This window comes from Garra rufa, chromosome 5, assembly GCF_049309525.1.
Source record: "Garra rufa chromosome 5, GarRuf1.0, whole genome shotgun sequence".
Taxonomy (NCBI): domain Eukaryota; kingdom Metazoa; phylum Chordata; class Actinopteri; order Cypriniformes; family Cyprinidae; genus Garra; species Garra rufa.
Genome location: NC_133365.1, coordinates 19,959,536 through 19,977,500, shown reverse-complemented (window position 1 = coordinate 19,977,500; position 17,965 = coordinate 19,959,536). Strand labels below are relative to the sequence as shown.

At 36.6% G+C, this 17,965-nt stretch overlaps 1 protein-coding gene across 1 annotated transcript in view; it reads left to right on the top strand.

Annotated features, from left to right (window-relative positions):
* Positions 1 to 17,965, top strand: part of rxrab (retinoid x receptor, alpha b) — an 80,881-nt gene that overhangs the window by 59,058 nt on the left and 3,858 nt on the right. The window contains exons 4-10 of the mRNA XM_073839415.1: positions 4,418 to 4,568; positions 5,053 to 5,232; positions 8,286 to 8,449; positions 11,823 to 11,952; positions 12,596 to 12,728; positions 15,971 to 16,062; positions 17,501 to 17,606. Of these exons, the coding sequence (XP_073695516.1) occupies positions 4,418 to 4,568; positions 5,053 to 5,232; positions 8,286 to 8,449; positions 11,823 to 11,952; positions 12,596 to 12,728; positions 15,971 to 16,062; positions 17,501 to 17,606 (956 nt within the window). The remainder of the gene's footprint in view (positions 1 to 4,417; positions 4,569 to 5,052; positions 5,233 to 8,285; positions 8,450 to 11,822; positions 11,953 to 12,595; positions 12,729 to 15,970; positions 16,063 to 17,500; positions 17,607 to 17,965) is intronic.

The following is a 17,965-nucleotide window of genomic DNA, read 5'->3' as shown; positions in this document are numbered from 1 at the left end:
GAACCAACATCATACCAAGTCAGTGCTCTCTCAGTGATCAATTAAATTGTCAGTCATACAGGCATACACGTTCAGTTTAATTGTTTATTCAACCACTCTTCCAAACCAATTTGGCAACAAAAATCAGTATCATGTACAGGGCTGAATTTATCTCATATTTTGGGGGGTTGAATTCTTTCTTGAAAAAAAGAACAAAAAAAAAACAATGGCACCAGTTTCAGAATATTAAACGAATAAAACAGGGAAAACATGAAATTTGTAAATAAAATAATTTTATACATATTATTGAATAACATAAGTCTATATATGAATGGGTGTTCGTCAACTGATTGCATGTCATCAGAGTTTACAGTGTTGACAGCTTCGTAAAAAATAGCCTAATGGAAGCGCTGTAGATTTGCTGTATATAGCTACTAAAATATGACACACAAAAAAACAGCACTTTAATTTACTGCCGTTTTTTTAACAAAGATAGTGATTGATTTCATGAATACAGGAGCCTGTTTTTTTTAATTGTCAGAATCTATAGTACATAACAAATACAAAAATAAAACAAATCACACACATTTACAGTCAAGACTGTGAATAAAAGACAAGTGTGGAATGTAAGCCAGATTTGGCCCAGACCCTGTTACTATCTGGGAAGCAAAGCTAAATTCTATTGTAAATTTGTTAACTGACAGTAAGAATATATAACCGAATCAAGCGGCTGTTTTCGTTTGCAGAAGGTAAAACACATTAACATAAATTGTAAGTCTTTGAGAGGAAAAATTAAACCGACAGGTCACAGTGGCTAGGCCTATAAGTCACATTTTATTATATTCTGAAATAAACAGGCCTACAGCGTAATGTTATAATGTTTTGACATTATTTCCTTCACTCCACAACTAATCATTTAACTTTAACCTTATTCAGAACAGAACAATGATGAAATAAATAAATAAATAAATAAATAAATAAATAAATTTGCCTAAACAATCCAAAACAAATTAAATGCGAAACTGAAAGTAAAGTTGGGCTTATGTAGACTACCTCTCTTGCCACAAATACAAATGATCCATTTCTGCAATGTATTTGAAGCGAAATTATTATGCATTGGGTAAGCTTTGTACTTCATGCACGTCGACGGAAAATCATGATGAGCAAAAATGTGCCACAGGACCTGTGGTCACGCTGAACTTCATGTAATACACACTATTTAAATTGACTAGTGTAACTTTTGGGTGACTGTGTTTTATTTTTCAAATGAACAGCTGCAGTGATAGTGTGCGCGTAATAAGACACCGGCGCGATCAAACAGCTGAATGGCATATTCTGTCATTTTGGTCATAGTAAAGACAAAATTCGATACTGCAAAGTCCAAAGCAGTTTGAAGTATCAAGAATATTAGCAAAGATTATTATAATTCATTTGTTTTTGCTAAGAACGAACCGAAACATTTTGCCTTTCGCCATGAATTTGACACCCACACCCACCACCAGTTCTAATACTACGTTTTGCATTGCAGATTATACAGTTTTCTGTATGTGGGCGCTCAGTTGTTTTCTGACATTTAGCTAAAACATAAAGATTCAGCACTTCACATAAGCAATTCGGTTGTGTCGACAACAAATGCTAAACTAAGACACACTTTTCTCATGTCCTCGAATGCAAAAAAAAAAAAAAAACATTAGCCTTTATAAATACAGTGCTGTATTATAAATACAGAAAACATGTACTTTTCAATCAACACTTCTTTATTTACCTCAAGTCTGCAAACACGCTGAGATGCTTCAGACTGCGCGCCGCACTTCATTCACGAGAGAGGCGGGAGTAATAATATGGTTTGACTGACAGTTTAACGAGCCAATGGTGTCACGAGGTTTAGTGGCGGTGGCACCGCTTATTTGACCCAGGATCAGTGATCCGTAGCAGTTATATTTACGATTTGAGCTTAAAGTATAGAAAAATATATAGCTTGTAGCTTTTGTTGACGCTACCACGGTACTTGATCAAAACAATAGCTTAGCTACTGAAAAGCTATTTGATTCAGAAAACAGCGACGCTACCAGCACGCTACTGAGAAATGTAGTTAAGCAAGTAGCATCACTACTTGCAGATTTTTTTTTTTTTCTGCTGTCTTTGTATGCCTCATTTATTAATGTAAACGAACTAGTTTGTGTAATTCGTTTGGAGTTCACTGTAATTTGTATTGTGATCGCTAGCAACTTCCTTGTTATTATTTCCTCATAATAATAGTAATAAAATAAGTAAAGATGCGGAAATTGAAAGCATGCATTTCATTTGGCTATGTGATTAAGTGTGTGTTTTTCGCGAGCGGGTTGCTGCTGCGTTGGGGGCGGCGGGGCGGGGCGGAGTTTCGCGATGTCGGCTCAGCATCGTGATGTCTATCGGCCATCGGCGATGGACGATGGCATCGTCTATCGACCCAACCCTAATCTGTATATTCATGCAGTCCCTGGCAGTCAACTGCATAACCCTGATGTTGCTAGAGCTATGCTCTACTTTCTAAGCTACATTTGTATAGATTTTTTCATGTTTTATCTGGCTGGTAGCTTTTCTGTGCATTTTTAGACACGGTTCATGATTGCTTATCCTGGAGTGCATGAATGTGGGAATCTGAGACTCTATTTCAGGGCTTAAAGTTAAGACTGTTAATCTGCTCTCTGTCTCTGGTCTAAATCTAGAGGCTACCATCCCGTGGCACTGGCACACAGAGAATCCAGGAACATATTGAATTACAGTTTACCCAAAATAGTGGGGGGGGGGGGTGTATGTGTGTATGCTCACATGCCCCACCAGGATTTGACAAGAGCCCCCTTAAGATAGATTATGCCACTGAACAGGACATATCAAAAGAGCCATGCCTGCATGCAAAACGAAGCAGACGGCAGCAGGTAGATACGTTTGTGTGCATGTGTGTGTGCAGGTGCATGTGACTGTAAACGTATGTGCAGGTGTGTGCTTTTTGGTATGTATCTGGGTTCCTGCCGCTCCTAGCACAATTGCGTCAATTGATTTCAATATGTATACACATGGCATTGTGTGCAGTGAATTTGCATATAGGTTTTGTCGTAACATTTTAGCTTAATTCTTGACTCATAAGGTAAACAGTCTGGATTTCATTTAGGTCACAGGATTAAAAGCTTCATGCTAATTCATCACATTGTGTAATGCTAAACATGACTGTCAGTAGTCTCAGGACTTTGATGTCATACAGTATCTACACCAATAGTACTGACCACAGGTGTGGGCATGTGTTGTAAACCAGAAACATTTGTCATGAGTCAGATTTTCTTTGATAGTGCAAACAAAATAACGCTGACACAATTTGAGGTGTGGAAATGCCAGGACAGGGTTTTTGTTCAAATGAACACTGTAGTCTGTAATTCTCCATGAAGCAAATCATCATGCTGTCTGTCTCTAAATGTTTTGACATTTCAACACTATTGGACATTTTTATCACTTGACTCATACATGAACTTTGCCTTTGTTATTTTTTTTGTGTGTTTTGTTGTTTTGACAAAAACTATAATTGTTATGTTTAGTTAGAAATAGTTTAGGCTGAATCATCTGCATTTTCGTTGGTGAATCATTTTTGTTTTCCTCGCTTCAGGAAGCTGTAAAGTTTCATTTATCTCCCTTTCAAGAATTACCAAAGAAAAACATAGCAAACATTCTTTCATCATAATGTTTCCTGTAGGTGTGTCTGTCATGTCTTTCACAGGTCTGCTCATCTGTCATCACACTTTTTGTGATTTCGGTTCTGGGTAATTAAGAATAAATGCCATGTGTAACTGATTCTGTTCCAACAGATATGTTAATGTGGAATTACACACTATTATTGAACTTTGGGGGAGATCATTTTTTTTGTTCTATTTTAAATAAATGCTGGTCTTTTGTAGTTTCTATTCATCAAAACATACTAAGGAGCTGTTTTCAACAGAAATGTTTCTTGAGCAGCAAATCAGCATATTAGAATGATTTCTGAAGGATCACGTGACACCGAATACTGGAGTAATAATGCTGTACATTCAGCTTTGCCATCACAGGAATAAATTACATTTAAAATATATTAAAATAGGAAACAGTTATTTTAAACCGCTAAATATTTCACAGTATTACTATATTTTTGATCAAATAATCGCAGCCTTGATGACTATAAGAGACTTCTTCGTTAAAATGTTAAAAAGATGAACCAACCCCAAACTTTTGAACAGCAGCGTATGCAAAAATGTGAACTTTTTCTCTTTATGTCATATATAAATTATGAGAGTTACACAATTACAGTGTGTTTGCTTAAAGGCAGTAATGATCTGAGGGAACATGTGATTTACTCCCATCTCTAACAGTCCATTAATTCAGTTATTAGCAACTTTGTGAGGGTTTTATATCTCTCTTTTTTTTTTTTTTTTAGCTCAGTTCACCCATGAATGCAGTCAGCAGTTCGGAGGACATTAAACCCCCTCTGGGTCTGAACGGGGTGATGAAGGTCCCAGCACAGCCCACAGGCACATGCCTCTCCCTCACTAAACACATCTGTGCCATCTGTGGAGACCGTTCATCAGGTGACACACACACACACACACTGGAAAACACACCTAGATGATTAAAATATTTAACAGTGCACTATGTAATACAGAATGAAATAGCTAAATTGTCACAGTTTGAGCAGCACATTTGTATTATAATAATAAATAAATAATAAGAAATATTTGTTCTTTCCTGTCTTCTTAGCAAATGAATAAAAATGCACAAAATCTATAGATATTGATTGAAAATAGTATTTATTATTTTATTATGTGAGGAGAAAGAGCCATATGCACTGACTGACTTGCCAGGAACAATACTGTATAACCACAGAATGCTCAAACTGACCAATCAGAATCAAGTATTCCAGAAAGCTGTTTAATAATAATGTTTATTGTACTTGAAATGGTCATGAAATTGGTCTATATATTCTGAATAGTGGTGCTGTTGAATTATTGATATTAAATGCCAATTAAAGATAACCCTGCTGGGAAGACTACTAAAGCATGTGTCTGCTGGCAGGTAAACACTACGGGGTGTACAGCTGTGAAGGCTGTAAGGGCTTCTTCAAGAGAACGGTGAGAAAGGATTTGACGTACACTTGCCGAGACAACAAGGACTGTATGATTGACAAACGCCAACGCAACCGCTGCCAGTACTGTCGCTATCAGAAGTGCTTAGCCATGGGAATGAAAAGAGAAGGTGTGTTGCTTCTTTCTTTTAGTGACTGAGTACACTTACATGCACAGGACAGTTCCAAACAATATCAGAATTTGGCCATATTCTATATATGGATCTATCATAAACTTCTCCTTAATAAACATTAATCAGTTCACAGTACAGATGGTTAATGACCTACCAATTGCAGTTCACTGTGTGCTGTTGTCAAGAAAATGAATGAGACTGATTAATGTGTTGATTAAATTACACATTTTAAGTCTAGATTCATCTAAAAGTAATTTCATTAAATAGCATTTTTAGAGATTGTATTTCCACTAGAGAATACTGGGAAAAGAATGTACATGTATTACTTCATTCAGAATATATTCAGAATATTACACGTATGAGAATATTCCACTAGCTGGGAAGCATAATATAATATAATAAAAAAATGTATTAAACCGCAAATTTAAAAAGGGGGTTTTTAACAACGCCCCTTAGCTGTTATAAATTCACTGTAAACCACGGCTTCTTGAGGCTTATTGCTTTTATAAAATGGTTATTCCACATACATAGTACGGTTTCACAAAATAAAACAGAGCAAATAAAGTGTAATAATATTAATAAAAACAGTATTCTTTACCAAACAATGTAGTTCCTCAAGCAGTTGTGGTTCCAACAAAGTGGTTGCAGAGCAACACACAAATGTAAACAAAGGTGTAGGTTTGTAGTGTAATTTACAACAGCTTAGAACGCAGCTCAACCAATCAGAATCAAGGACCAGAACTACCTGTTTTATAATACCTTAGCAATATCACTGTCATCCACTTAATCCGCTTGATAAAAATGCGCTTAATTTAAATTATTTTTTATTCTTTTTTTTTGTGAACTTTGAAAAGATTCACTTTATGTTTGACTGCTGTGCATCAAATATCAAATTTTAAATTACTGTCCCTTCAAACTTTTTATTGTTCTTCTGACCTGAGCCAAGCAGCCAGAAAATATTGAAGCTGTATCTTTCTGTTTAAAGGTTAATTCACTTCCAGAATAAAAATTTCCTGATAATTTAATTACCTCAATGTCATCCAAGATGTTCATGTCTTTCTGTCTCCAGTCGCAAAAAAATGAAGGATTTTGAGGAAAACATTCCAGGATTTTTCTCCATATAGTAGACTTCAATGGTGGCCAACAGGTTGAAGGTCCAAATTGCAGTTTTAATGCAGTTTCAGTGGGCTCTACACACAATTAAGTGTCTTATGTAGCGAAGCAATCTGTAGTTTTCTACAGAAATAAAAATGTATATAGTTTTTAACCACAAATGCTCATCTAGCACTTACTCAACTTTATGCATTAAATAGTCACGTTGGAAAGGTCAGCCATGGCATAGGTGGAAGCACCACCCCAGTGTTTACAAAATGAACGTGCAAAGAAAGTCAAACGCCCTTTATATAAAAAAAGGTAAAACGATGTTTGATTATTTTGAAGTTGGAGGACAAACGTTGAAGTTTGAAGAAAAAGAGTTTTTCGCCTTACCCTACCTTTTTGAATCGGAGTACACAGACGCATGACCTTTCCAACTTATTTACGCAATGCGTGGAGTCACAGATGTGCATTGCAGAGCTAGTGCAAGCTGAGCATTTGTTGTTAAGAATTATAGAATGTTTCTTTTTTTATAAAATGACCAATCGTTTCACTAGATAAGACCCTTATGATTACATAAGACCTATATTTGTGTAGAGCCCTTTTGAAGCTGCATTGAAACTGTAGTTTGGACGTTCAACCTGTTGGCTCCCACTGAAGTCTACTATATGGAGAAAAATCCTGGAATGTTTTCCTCAAAAACCTTCATTTCTTTGTGACTGAAGAAAGAAAGACAAAAACATCTTGGATGACATGCGGGTGAGTAAATTATCAGGATTTTTTTTATTCTGGAAGTGAACCTACCCTTTAACCACAAAAGGGGCATGCACATTTCATAAATATGGCTACGACTAAATATGATATTCATTCTAGTAATATTGTTTCTGTCCAGAGCACCACAAAAAAAACACACTGTAGAAAACTCAATGACATAAATCACAGTAAACAACCAGCAGTTGTGTGTAAACCAGTAATACAAGTTTAACATGTGGAAATTGCAATCAATTCAATCTATACTCTGTTCTCAAAAGAGTAGAAAAAGCCTTGAAGAATAAACCCGATACAAATATTCTCTATTAGGTCTATTTTTAAAGCTTTTATAATGGTCTAGAGCTCAAGGCAGGACCCCTATACTGAGGCCTCTGAGAGAGAAGTAACTTGACACACTTCTCCCCTACGAGTCACTCTCTCTGTCTTTCTGTTTCTGAGGACAATAAAGCTAAAATAATTTCCTTGTGCCTCTCTCCTCACCTCTCAGTGACTCCTGGAGTAAAGCTTTATCCTTCAGCTGACCTCCACGGCTCCCACTCAAGAATTCCCCTCATGATCTGCTAGCGGTTTCTGTCGAACAGAAAGAGAGTCATAAAACAGGGCTTTTTACAGACAGAAGGGAAAGCTGAAATGTTCCACAGCCTGACGGCGAGGCAGACGAGGCTCATTTCCACCAGGTCCAGACCACAGTAGACCGACTGTGTGGTTTAGACCCTCTGAACCAGGCCAAACAAGCATATATGCTGTGTACACAACTTGCACAAATTCTCACACACACCAATACGTTGTCAACCTGCATAACCAATCATTTGAGCAAGGGACGGTTTTATGGCCCATGACTTTGTCTGTAGACTGAATAGAAGCACAGAATCGTGTTTTCACTGGATCGTGCCCAAATAAAATATACATATTTTTAAAAGTCCAATACATATTACTAATAACGTCGCTACAAACGTAGGCTGACCTCCTCAACTCTCAGCCCTCTGAAGTCGGTGAATAATGGTCTGGATGCATATGCAGCTCGATGAAAAACAGCCTGGGCTGTTTTTGTGGAAACGTGTAGATTAAGCGCAAACCAAAAGCAGCTGTGTGTTATTGTGCGCAAGGTCACGGTTTTGTTTGTGCATGTAACTGTACGTATCGCACATGTGAGCCGTTCTAATTTTGTTCCCGCACGTGTGCAGCCGTTCAGGAGGAGCGGCAGCGGGCGAAGGAGCGGAGCGAGGGTGAGTTCGGCAGCTGTGCCAATGAGGACATGCCCGTGGAGAAGATTCTGGAAGCCGAACTGGCAGTGGAACCAAAGACGGAGACCTACGTGGAGGCCAACCTGAGTGCGCCTGCCAATTCTGTAAGCCAATCTCTCCCTCTAAATCACACTCAGTGACATTCAACTTATGGAGAACATTTGGCTCATCTGAAATGTGCCGTTTCAGAGTTACGCTTCACAATTGCTCCTCAGTGAACGGGCTGGGCTTGATCATTTTCTGAATGTCAAGACCAAGGAAAGGTTCCAACCTGCCTGCAGATGTACAAAAAGACAGTTTTGCAGCTGTCTAAGAAAGAGTCCGATGCAGATTCGAGTATTTCTGTTTGTAAATAAGAAGGGCTATTTTTACGACCCCACTCCCAGTGGGTGGATTCGGCTACATAGCAATGCACTTTGGCATTGAAGGCCTTCATACGGACCCCTGGAGAGAGGACATACTGCAGAAGAAGCACATTGTCATGTCACTAGATAAGAGCTTCGACCATTAAGCATGTCAGTTAGACACACGGAGGCTAGCGCTGTGTGTATATTTATGCCTTGTGCGCATTTGTCCTCCGTTTTGTGCAGCTGTAAGCTCTAAATCAGCTAGAGGTCAGGGAGAAAGAGGCATATGCTTTGTCTTCCCTACTTTGTATTTTCAGATTGTTTGTTTCCCCCACAGTTGTTTTTTAATGGCTGTTTGTGCGTTTGTCCTTGAGCCCTGGGGAAGGTCCTCTTACATGAATAGGGCTCTAATGAATTTGAGTTCCTCTTGGTTTGATTGGAAAACTGTTAAGACATCATGATCTGAACTGAAAACTATGCAGACTTTTAAGCAAGATGGATATCTGCTTGTTATGATATTTCAGTCTGTGGGTGATATAAACTACACTGGATACACTTGAAAAAGAAGTGCGCTTAAAGGAATAGTTCACTCAGAAATTAAAATCCTGTCATCATTTACCCACCCTTATGTTGTTCCAAACCTGTATGGCTTTATTTCTTCTGCTGAACACAAATTAAGATTTTTTTTAAGATGAAATCTGAGAGATTTCTGACCCTGCATAGACAGCAATGGAACTGAAACATTCCCAGGCCCAGATAGATAGTAAGGACCTCATTAAAACAGTCCTTGATTGACCCGGAAGAGATTAAATCGTTGAATAAAGTTGTTATTGTTGTTTTCTTTGTGCACAAAAAGTATTCTCGTAGCTTCATATCATTACAGTTGAACTAATGATATCACATGGAGTATTTGAACAATATCCTTACTACCTTTCTGGGCCATAAAACGTGTCAGTTGCTGTCTATGCAGGGTATTTTAATCAAAAAAATATCTTAATTTGTGTTCTTAAGATGAACAAAGGTCTTATGGGTTTGTAATGACATGAGGGTGAGTAATTAATGATAGAATTTTCATTTTTGGGTGAACTATCCCTTTAACTCCTACTTAAGTGGATCAAAGATTAATACAAATTTCAGTGATTGCATTTAATATAAATTTAAACTATGATACATTTTCATTTAATTGCAGTTAACAAGTACTTATGTGTCCGAAAGCATTACATTTGTTTAACACTTAAGTATATTATTTTAAAGTATATTATTTCTGTTATACATGCTGTTTGTAAAAGAATGATGAAGTCTATTTTTTCACAAGGGTATGTTACCAATAAACGAAAGAGCTTTTCGCTTTGGGTGGATGATGCTGATGATGCTGATGATGTTTCAGTGATGATGTGATTTCGGGATCCTACTGGGACCGAATTTGCTTCATGACAACAGCAGAGCATGCACACAGTGCTGTGACATGCCAGGCTGCTGGTTCATGAGTGCTTGTTCTGATTGATTCTGGGCTGGAGAGTTTGGGTTACTCGAGCAGAAGGAAAGACTTTTAGAGAGCAAGAGTTAAACCGAAAATAAAAATATTCCATTGGGGGCAAATGACAGGAATGATTTCCACAAGACTTGCCACAAGATATCTGCTCAGTTTCCACTCACATCACTGAGTTTGACAGCCGAGCTTCTCTTGGTGATATCTATGCTGAATGCAAATAACATAAAGTAACATGTCACAGAGTGAAATCAATAATACAACTCAAAACCAGAGTTTGCGAGTACATATTGTCCTTATTCCAGCATATTTGTGTAGAAATTCACTACTGCTTAAAAGTCTTTTCTGCTCATCAAGGCTGTGCTTATTTGATTAAAATAGAGAAAAAACCCAGTAATATTGTGAAATATTATTGCAATTTAAAATAGTGTTTTTCTTTTTTAATATAGAGTTGAAGTAAAAAGTTTACATACACCTTGCAGAATCTGCTAAATGTTAATTATTTTACCAAAATAAGAGGGATCATACAAAATGCGTGTTATTTTTTAATACTAACCTGAATAAGATATTTCACATAAAAAATGTGTACAGATAGTCCACAAGAGAAAATAATAGTTGAATTTATAAAAATGACCCTGTTCAAAAGTTTACATACACTTGATTCTTAATACTGTGTTGTTACCTGAATGATCCATTTTTTTTTTTTTTTTTGTTTGTTTGTTTGTTTGGTGATAGTTGTTCATGAGTCCCTTGTTTGTCCTGAACAGTTAAACTGCCCGTTGTTCTTCAGGAAAATCCTTCAGGTCCCACAAATTCTTAGTTTTTTCTGCGTTTTTGTGTATTTGGACCCTTTCCAACAAAGACTGTATGATTTTGAGATCCATCTTTTCACACTGAGGACAACTGAGGGACTCATATGCAACTATTACAGAATGTTCAAACTCTCACTGATGCCTCATAAAGAAAAACAATGCATTAAGAGCCAGGGATGTAAACCCTTGAACAGAATGAAGATGTGTAAATTTTTCTTATTTTGCCTAAATATCATATTTTTTTTCATTTAGTACTGCCCTTCAGAAGCTACAAAAGATACTTGCATGTTTCCCAGAAGAAAAAATAATTTACATTTACCCTGATCTTCAAATTCAAGAAGTTTTCACCCTCTGGCTATTAAAGCATTGTGTTTTCTTCTGGCGCATCAGTGAGCTGGGTCATTTTTATAAATGCAACTTTTTTTTCTCTTGTGAACTATTGACTTATTTTGGTAAAATAATTAACATTTTGCAGATTCTGCAAGGTATATGTAAACATTGATAATAAATCAGCATTATAGAATGATTTCTGAAGGATCATGCGACACTAAAGACTGGAGTAATGCCGCTACAAATTCAGCTTTCACAGAAAAGTTATATTTTAAAGTATATAAAAATAGAAAACTGTTATTTTTGATTGCAGTAATATTTCATATTATTACATTTTTTCTGGATTTTTGATCACATGAATGGAATTTTATTGAGCATAAGAGATTTCTACAAAAAACATCTTACTCATCCCAAACTTTTGAACGCCAGTGTATGTATATATCCAAGAAACCTATACTGCCATCGAGTTCACCCGCTTTCTCTCTCTCTCTCTCTCCAGCCGAATGACCCTGTAACAAACATCTGCCAAGCAGCTGACAAGCAACTCTTTACCTTAGTGGAGTGGGCCAAGCGGATACCTCACTTTTCTGATCTCCCGCTGGACGATCAAGTCATCCTCCTGCGAGCAGGTGCGTCAGTAAATAAACAGACCGCTTTTGTTTGAGTCCTGCAGACATCGACCTGACGCGACCCGTGTGCTGTACATCTAGTCTTCCAGCTATGGAGTTACAGCTGAAAAGCTAATGAAATGAGTATGTTTACAGTTATGTGACATTACAGTCCATTTAAGAAGCATTTATATGGATTCAGAGCTACATTTGATCCAGCCTTGGGCCATAGCATCGATTAAAGAAGGAATTCCATCTCATTATCTTGAAGTGAGCGTCCTTATTCTGTTAAGGATGATGGCTTCAACATAGACGGAGGGAGAATAAGAGGCTGGATTGTTCTCGCCGTTCACATGTTGCATTTATTTCATTAGGCTGTAGGTTGCCTGAGGACAATCAAACTCAATTCAGTGTGTTTTATTCAGAGTCTCAGAAATGCGATTGCAGCTTGTAATACTGTGTATTAAACAACTTGAAATGTCCTCGTTAAAACTCAATTTTGTTTAAGAATATAGGCTACAGCTTAAGTTGATATTGAGCTGAAAGAGTAAACAGACAAAGCCACACAGACAGATACAAATACATGTGTTGCTCTCTTTCCTGTTACCTTTGTTTGTTTGCTCGGTTATCAATGTGCTTTTGTGCTCCTGTCCTCTGTTGCTAGGCTGGAATGAACTCCTGATCGCTTCTTTTTCGCATCGTTCCATAGCTGTAAAAGATGGGATATTATTAGCTACAGGCCTTCATGTCCACAGAAACAGCGCACATACTGCCGGTGTGGGAGCCATCTTTGACAGGTTAGTAAATGTCCGAGCTTTCAGAGAAAAAGCCTGTACAATTTTCTTTGAAAACATGAAGAATATCTTGGCTGTTCTTTTTACTATGGCTATTTCTACATTAGCCATAGCCAAAAAGTAGCCCAATCGCGTTTCGAGCGGGGACCCTCGGGTAAAATTTGCGTTCCAGGGGGTAAAATACACGTTTTGCGGTGGGGTTCCTCTGGTAAAATTTGCATTCCAGGGGCTTAATATTGCGTTATATTATTACTTTAACCCGCGGACATGAAAAACAACCCGCAGCAACAGTATCAAAGTAGCCCAATTCCACGGGAAAATCACAGACTTGGCAACACTGACATTAATCCGGATACGGTTAAAACACAGCGTTTTCATTTCAAAACACTTCACTTTACTCATCCACACTGAAATGTAGGAAAGCACTAAATTCATCTTGCTGCACATGTGTAAAACCTAATAAAAGGTAACTGGGACAATAAAGACACGTTTCAGGATATTTTTTAGTTAAATATCTCACCATATTCACTGACGCATCCAGGTCGCTCGTACTCACAGTTCAATTATAGGTCTGATCTAAACGCAACTGCTCTCACGTTTTGCCACAGGACAGCAATTGTGACTTGTACATTTTCTGTCATCTGTGGAGGACTGTAATGTGATAAGTGTACAAAGTAACGTATTTTAGTAAAGGTGTGAAGGTGAGTAGCACAAAACAGGCACAATACCAGTATAAACGTAGATATTTATGTGTACAATATGCATCACATGACTAAACATGCATCAGTGTTTTTAAAAACCTCAGTTTTAACAGTCCACACTAAAACGTGAAAATGTATCCACTTTGGAGAGTGTTTTCAAAAACCTCAATTTTCCTTGACAAAAATGCTGTCACAGTGTGGATGGAAGGCCAGAATCCCATCAATTAAGTAATTAAGTAAAAATCCCATTAATTTTCTTTCTAAGCGAACAGATTATTAACAATACCTTGTAAACCCATAAATGTAGACTGAATGTGCACTATGAGGTTGTTAATTGATGGCATGTTTCTTTTTTTTTTCACGTTTTTCTTGAAACAATTAGTTGGTTTTATTTTAGCATATCTTTCAAATAATTGTGTTTAACAGCAGAATTCCTGTTGTAAAACTATGCATTACCTATGACTTTGCAAAGTAATATCCAACAATCAGAGAACCGGGGTTCATACAAGGTGCTTAAAGTGCTTGAAGTACTTGAATTTGACTGTTAAAACTGAGATTTAAGGCCTGGAAAGCCCTAAAAAAAATAGCAATATTCTTGAAAAGGTACTTGAAAAGTGCTTGAATTATTAAAAAAACAAAGTACTTATGAAATAAGTTTTAATTTGTTTTAATAAGCACATCTTTTCATGCAGATTTCACGCAATCAAAAAAGTATATTTTTTTGCCTAGTTAATTTCAGTTAACGTCATAAAACTATCGAGCTAAACCCATAGTAGTACTATGGATGAAGACGATTCATTAGCAAGATCTAAACCAGATCTAATTAAAAGAGCCATTCATTTTCAAATTTTGACAATGCATGTAATGATTTTAAATCATTACTAATCGTTTGATTCAGGTTTGGACTTTAAATCACGTATCACAAATCATTTGATTTAGATCGGCACTTCAGAGAGGGTTCTTGAATCATTCCACAAATTAAATGATTTGCGATCTGGGCTTCGAGTCCTGATCTGAAATTGATTTCGCGATTATTCAGATTGTGAATTTGGTGCGCATTCGCAAGTCATTTGATTAAATTCGGGACTTTCGGAGCGCATATCGCAAATAATTTGTTTCAAATGAGGATTTCTGAGTGGTTTCGCATATCTTTTTTTTCTGATTCTTTTTCTTAAAAAGTAGAAAACATCAAACCATAAGTTAGCTCTCTGATTGACATCCTTGAAAAAAAAAAAGTAGTGCTTGAAAAGTCCTTAAAAGTCCTGGAATTTCATTTTACTGCATCTGTACGAACCCTAGAGAAACCCTAAATCAATCCACCTTATTCTTCAACGTAGAAGTAAGCCTATGGGCGAGAAAAAAATGGGAAAAATACAGATGAAAAAGTGGGTGGAGGCTGTTGCACTCTATATTCCAAATTGAAACCATATAAAAGTTTTGTGTGAGGGACAGACCAAACTTTAAGGCATTATTTACTGAAAATCTCAAATCAAATATGGGTGCCATTAGACTGAATGTATCACACGTGTCTAAAACTTTGCAGGTAGGTTTCTTGAATCATCATGGAGACGTTTCCACAGTTCTTCTGGATTTAGTCTCAGTTTGTTCTGTTTCTTCATGTCATTCCAGACAGATTGGATAAGATGAGATCAGTTCTCAGATCTCTGGGTGTTGTTTGTAAATGTAAACTGACATTTCCTACTGACACACTGCAACAATGACTTAATTTTTTTAGTTGGTAAAAATAATAGTGTTGTAATAATGTTGGCCACCACTATATGAGACAGTGTTTGAGTGTTATTCATTATTTTTATGATACTTTAATGTTACTTTTTTTTGTCATTTTGGAGCTTCATAGCTTTAGTCTTATTCACATTAATTATATGGAAAAGAGTATCCACAACATTCTATTGTGTTTGACAGAAAAGAGAAACTCATACACGTTTTGAACGACATGAGGACATATGAATGATGACTAAATGTTAATTTTGAGTGAACTATCCCTTTAAATTCAATGTCAGCAGTCAGTTTGTGGAAGGTATGGTCTTGTGATCTTCTAAGAGACCCTTCAGTGTCCTCATGGTACACCCTGTGAAAGATTTGTGACAGCCGTAGGTCATGCACACATGAATTTTTGAAAATAACCTCTATAATGATATTAGACGCTGCATCATGAAAGTGTCCTCCACATCTTACTCTTGATTGATGCCATTTTTACATTAAGCCGTATGGCAGTTTTATGTAGCGCTGTGATAATGTTTCACTGGCAGCGTGAGATATGACGGTGTCCTCACTAATGAAATATATGCTGCCCGGTCCGTCAGCAGCAGAGATGAATATGTCTTATAAGACGTAATGACTTTGATTTTCAAGGCGATATAAAAACTAAATATAAAGGTAGAGCGATGACTCACTGGTCATGTTTAATATGTTACAGAACATTTCCCAGAGTTTTTAGGGGTATGCTGGAGAAAATGAATTTGCGATTAATCAGACTGCCCGTGTTGCCTGTGAGCGTAAAGATTTGTGTCGCTTTTTTTACAGAGTGCTGACAGAGCTTGTGTCAAAGATGAGAGACATGCAAATGGACAAGACTGAACTTGGATGCCTGCGGGCCATTGTTCTGTTCAATCCAGGTACAGTAATGTATACTTAAACAAACACATGCACACAGCACTCTTATGCAAGTGCGATTAAAATACCACTTCAGTTTGATTAACCTACCTTGCTATTTGTTTTGGCAAATTCCTAAAAAAATCTGTTGGAGTAAAGCCAGAAAGAGTAAATGAGATTCCTATGACTGTAAACCTCAGTATAGGATGCTTATAGCAAGCAGTATGTACAGAGTACTGCATACTTTAAAAAAAATAAGACAGTAAGTTTTAGGTCGCCTAAAAATTAAAATTATGCCATTAATTACTCCAAACCCTTAAGACCTTCGTTCATCTTCAGAGCACAAATAAAAATATTTTTGGTGAAATCTGACTCTGCATAGACAGCAAAGCAACTGACACATTCAAGGCCCAGAAACATAGTAAGGACATTGTTAAAATAGTCCATGTGACATCAGTGGTTCAATGTAATTTCATGAAGCTATGAGAATAGTTTTTGTGTGCAAAGAAACACCTTTTTACCTTAGGACCTTTCTGGGCCTTGAACGTGTCAGTTGCATTGCTGTCTATGCATTTTTCATCAAAAATATCTTAATTTGTGTTCCAAAAATGAACATCTTGCGGGTTTGGAACGACATGAGAGTGAGTAATTAATGGCAGAATTTTTATTTCTAGGTGAACTATTCTCTTTAATGTAATGTTGTGACCATGTTTTTGTCATGTGACCTGTATGTTCATTCCCAAACAATAAAAATAGTCATTTTGGTGTGTAAAAAAGTTGGTAGTCCATTCAAAATAATGAGTCTAGAGAGAGCAATAGTTAAAAATCACAGTAGATTTTCCATTTGATTATACTGGAAACAATACTGGAAGGTCAGTTCTTGGGCATTTCATTGTGGAGATATGTTATGTTAAATATACTATGCTATATACAAGATATGTTTGCATGGCACACAGATGTACACTACTGTTCAAAGGTTTGGGGTCGATTTATTAATGTTTTTAAAAGAAGTCTATTATGCTCACCAAGGATGCATTAAAAACTGTAATGTCGTAGATGGTGTACTCTATGCTGATTTGGTGCTTGAGAACATTTTTAATATTATGAATGCTATCTTTTTTCAAGGTTCTTTTGAATAGAGAGTTTAAAAGAACATTTATTTTAAAAAATTTTTTTTAACATTTTATGTTTCTTTATTGTCACTATTGATTAATTCAATGCATCCTTACTGAGTAACATTGCATACATTAATTTCTATTTGAAAAAAAAAGTGTAGTGTAGTATCTAAAGTGGCCTGGAATAAGACCATAACATAGTCTTTTTCTTTTTTGTAATTGTTTTGATGTCTATCAGACCATGTGTATCATTACATTCCAATTCTTAATGTATTCATAAAGCTGAGTATGTAAACATGACTTCATCTTAGGTAGTTGTGGTTTTTGTGTTTTTATCAATTCTTAGATTCAAAAGGACTGTCTAATCCATCAGAGGTGGAGGCATTGAGGGAAAGAGTGTATGCATCTTTAGAGGCCTACTGTAAACACAAATACCCTGATCAGCCTGGGAGGTAAACACAAATGCACACACACACACACTCTTATCTTTCATCTCACATGTGTTTATGTATCCTTCATTATTTCACTTGTATATAAAAATGAAAGTAATATCACTAAAAAAAGAATGCTATAGAGATTTAAAGGGATAGTTCACCCAAAAATGAAAATTACCCTATGATTTACTCACCCTCAAGACATCCTATGCATACATGACTTTCTTCTTTCAGACGAATACAGAAGGAGTTATTTTCAAAAATGTTTTGGCTCTTCTCAACTTTGTATGCACCACTAGCACATTCTTACGCTATGCCTACGTCACGCATTTGATAATTAGCTGAAGCTAGAGATTGCGGTTTATGAAGTTGAAAAT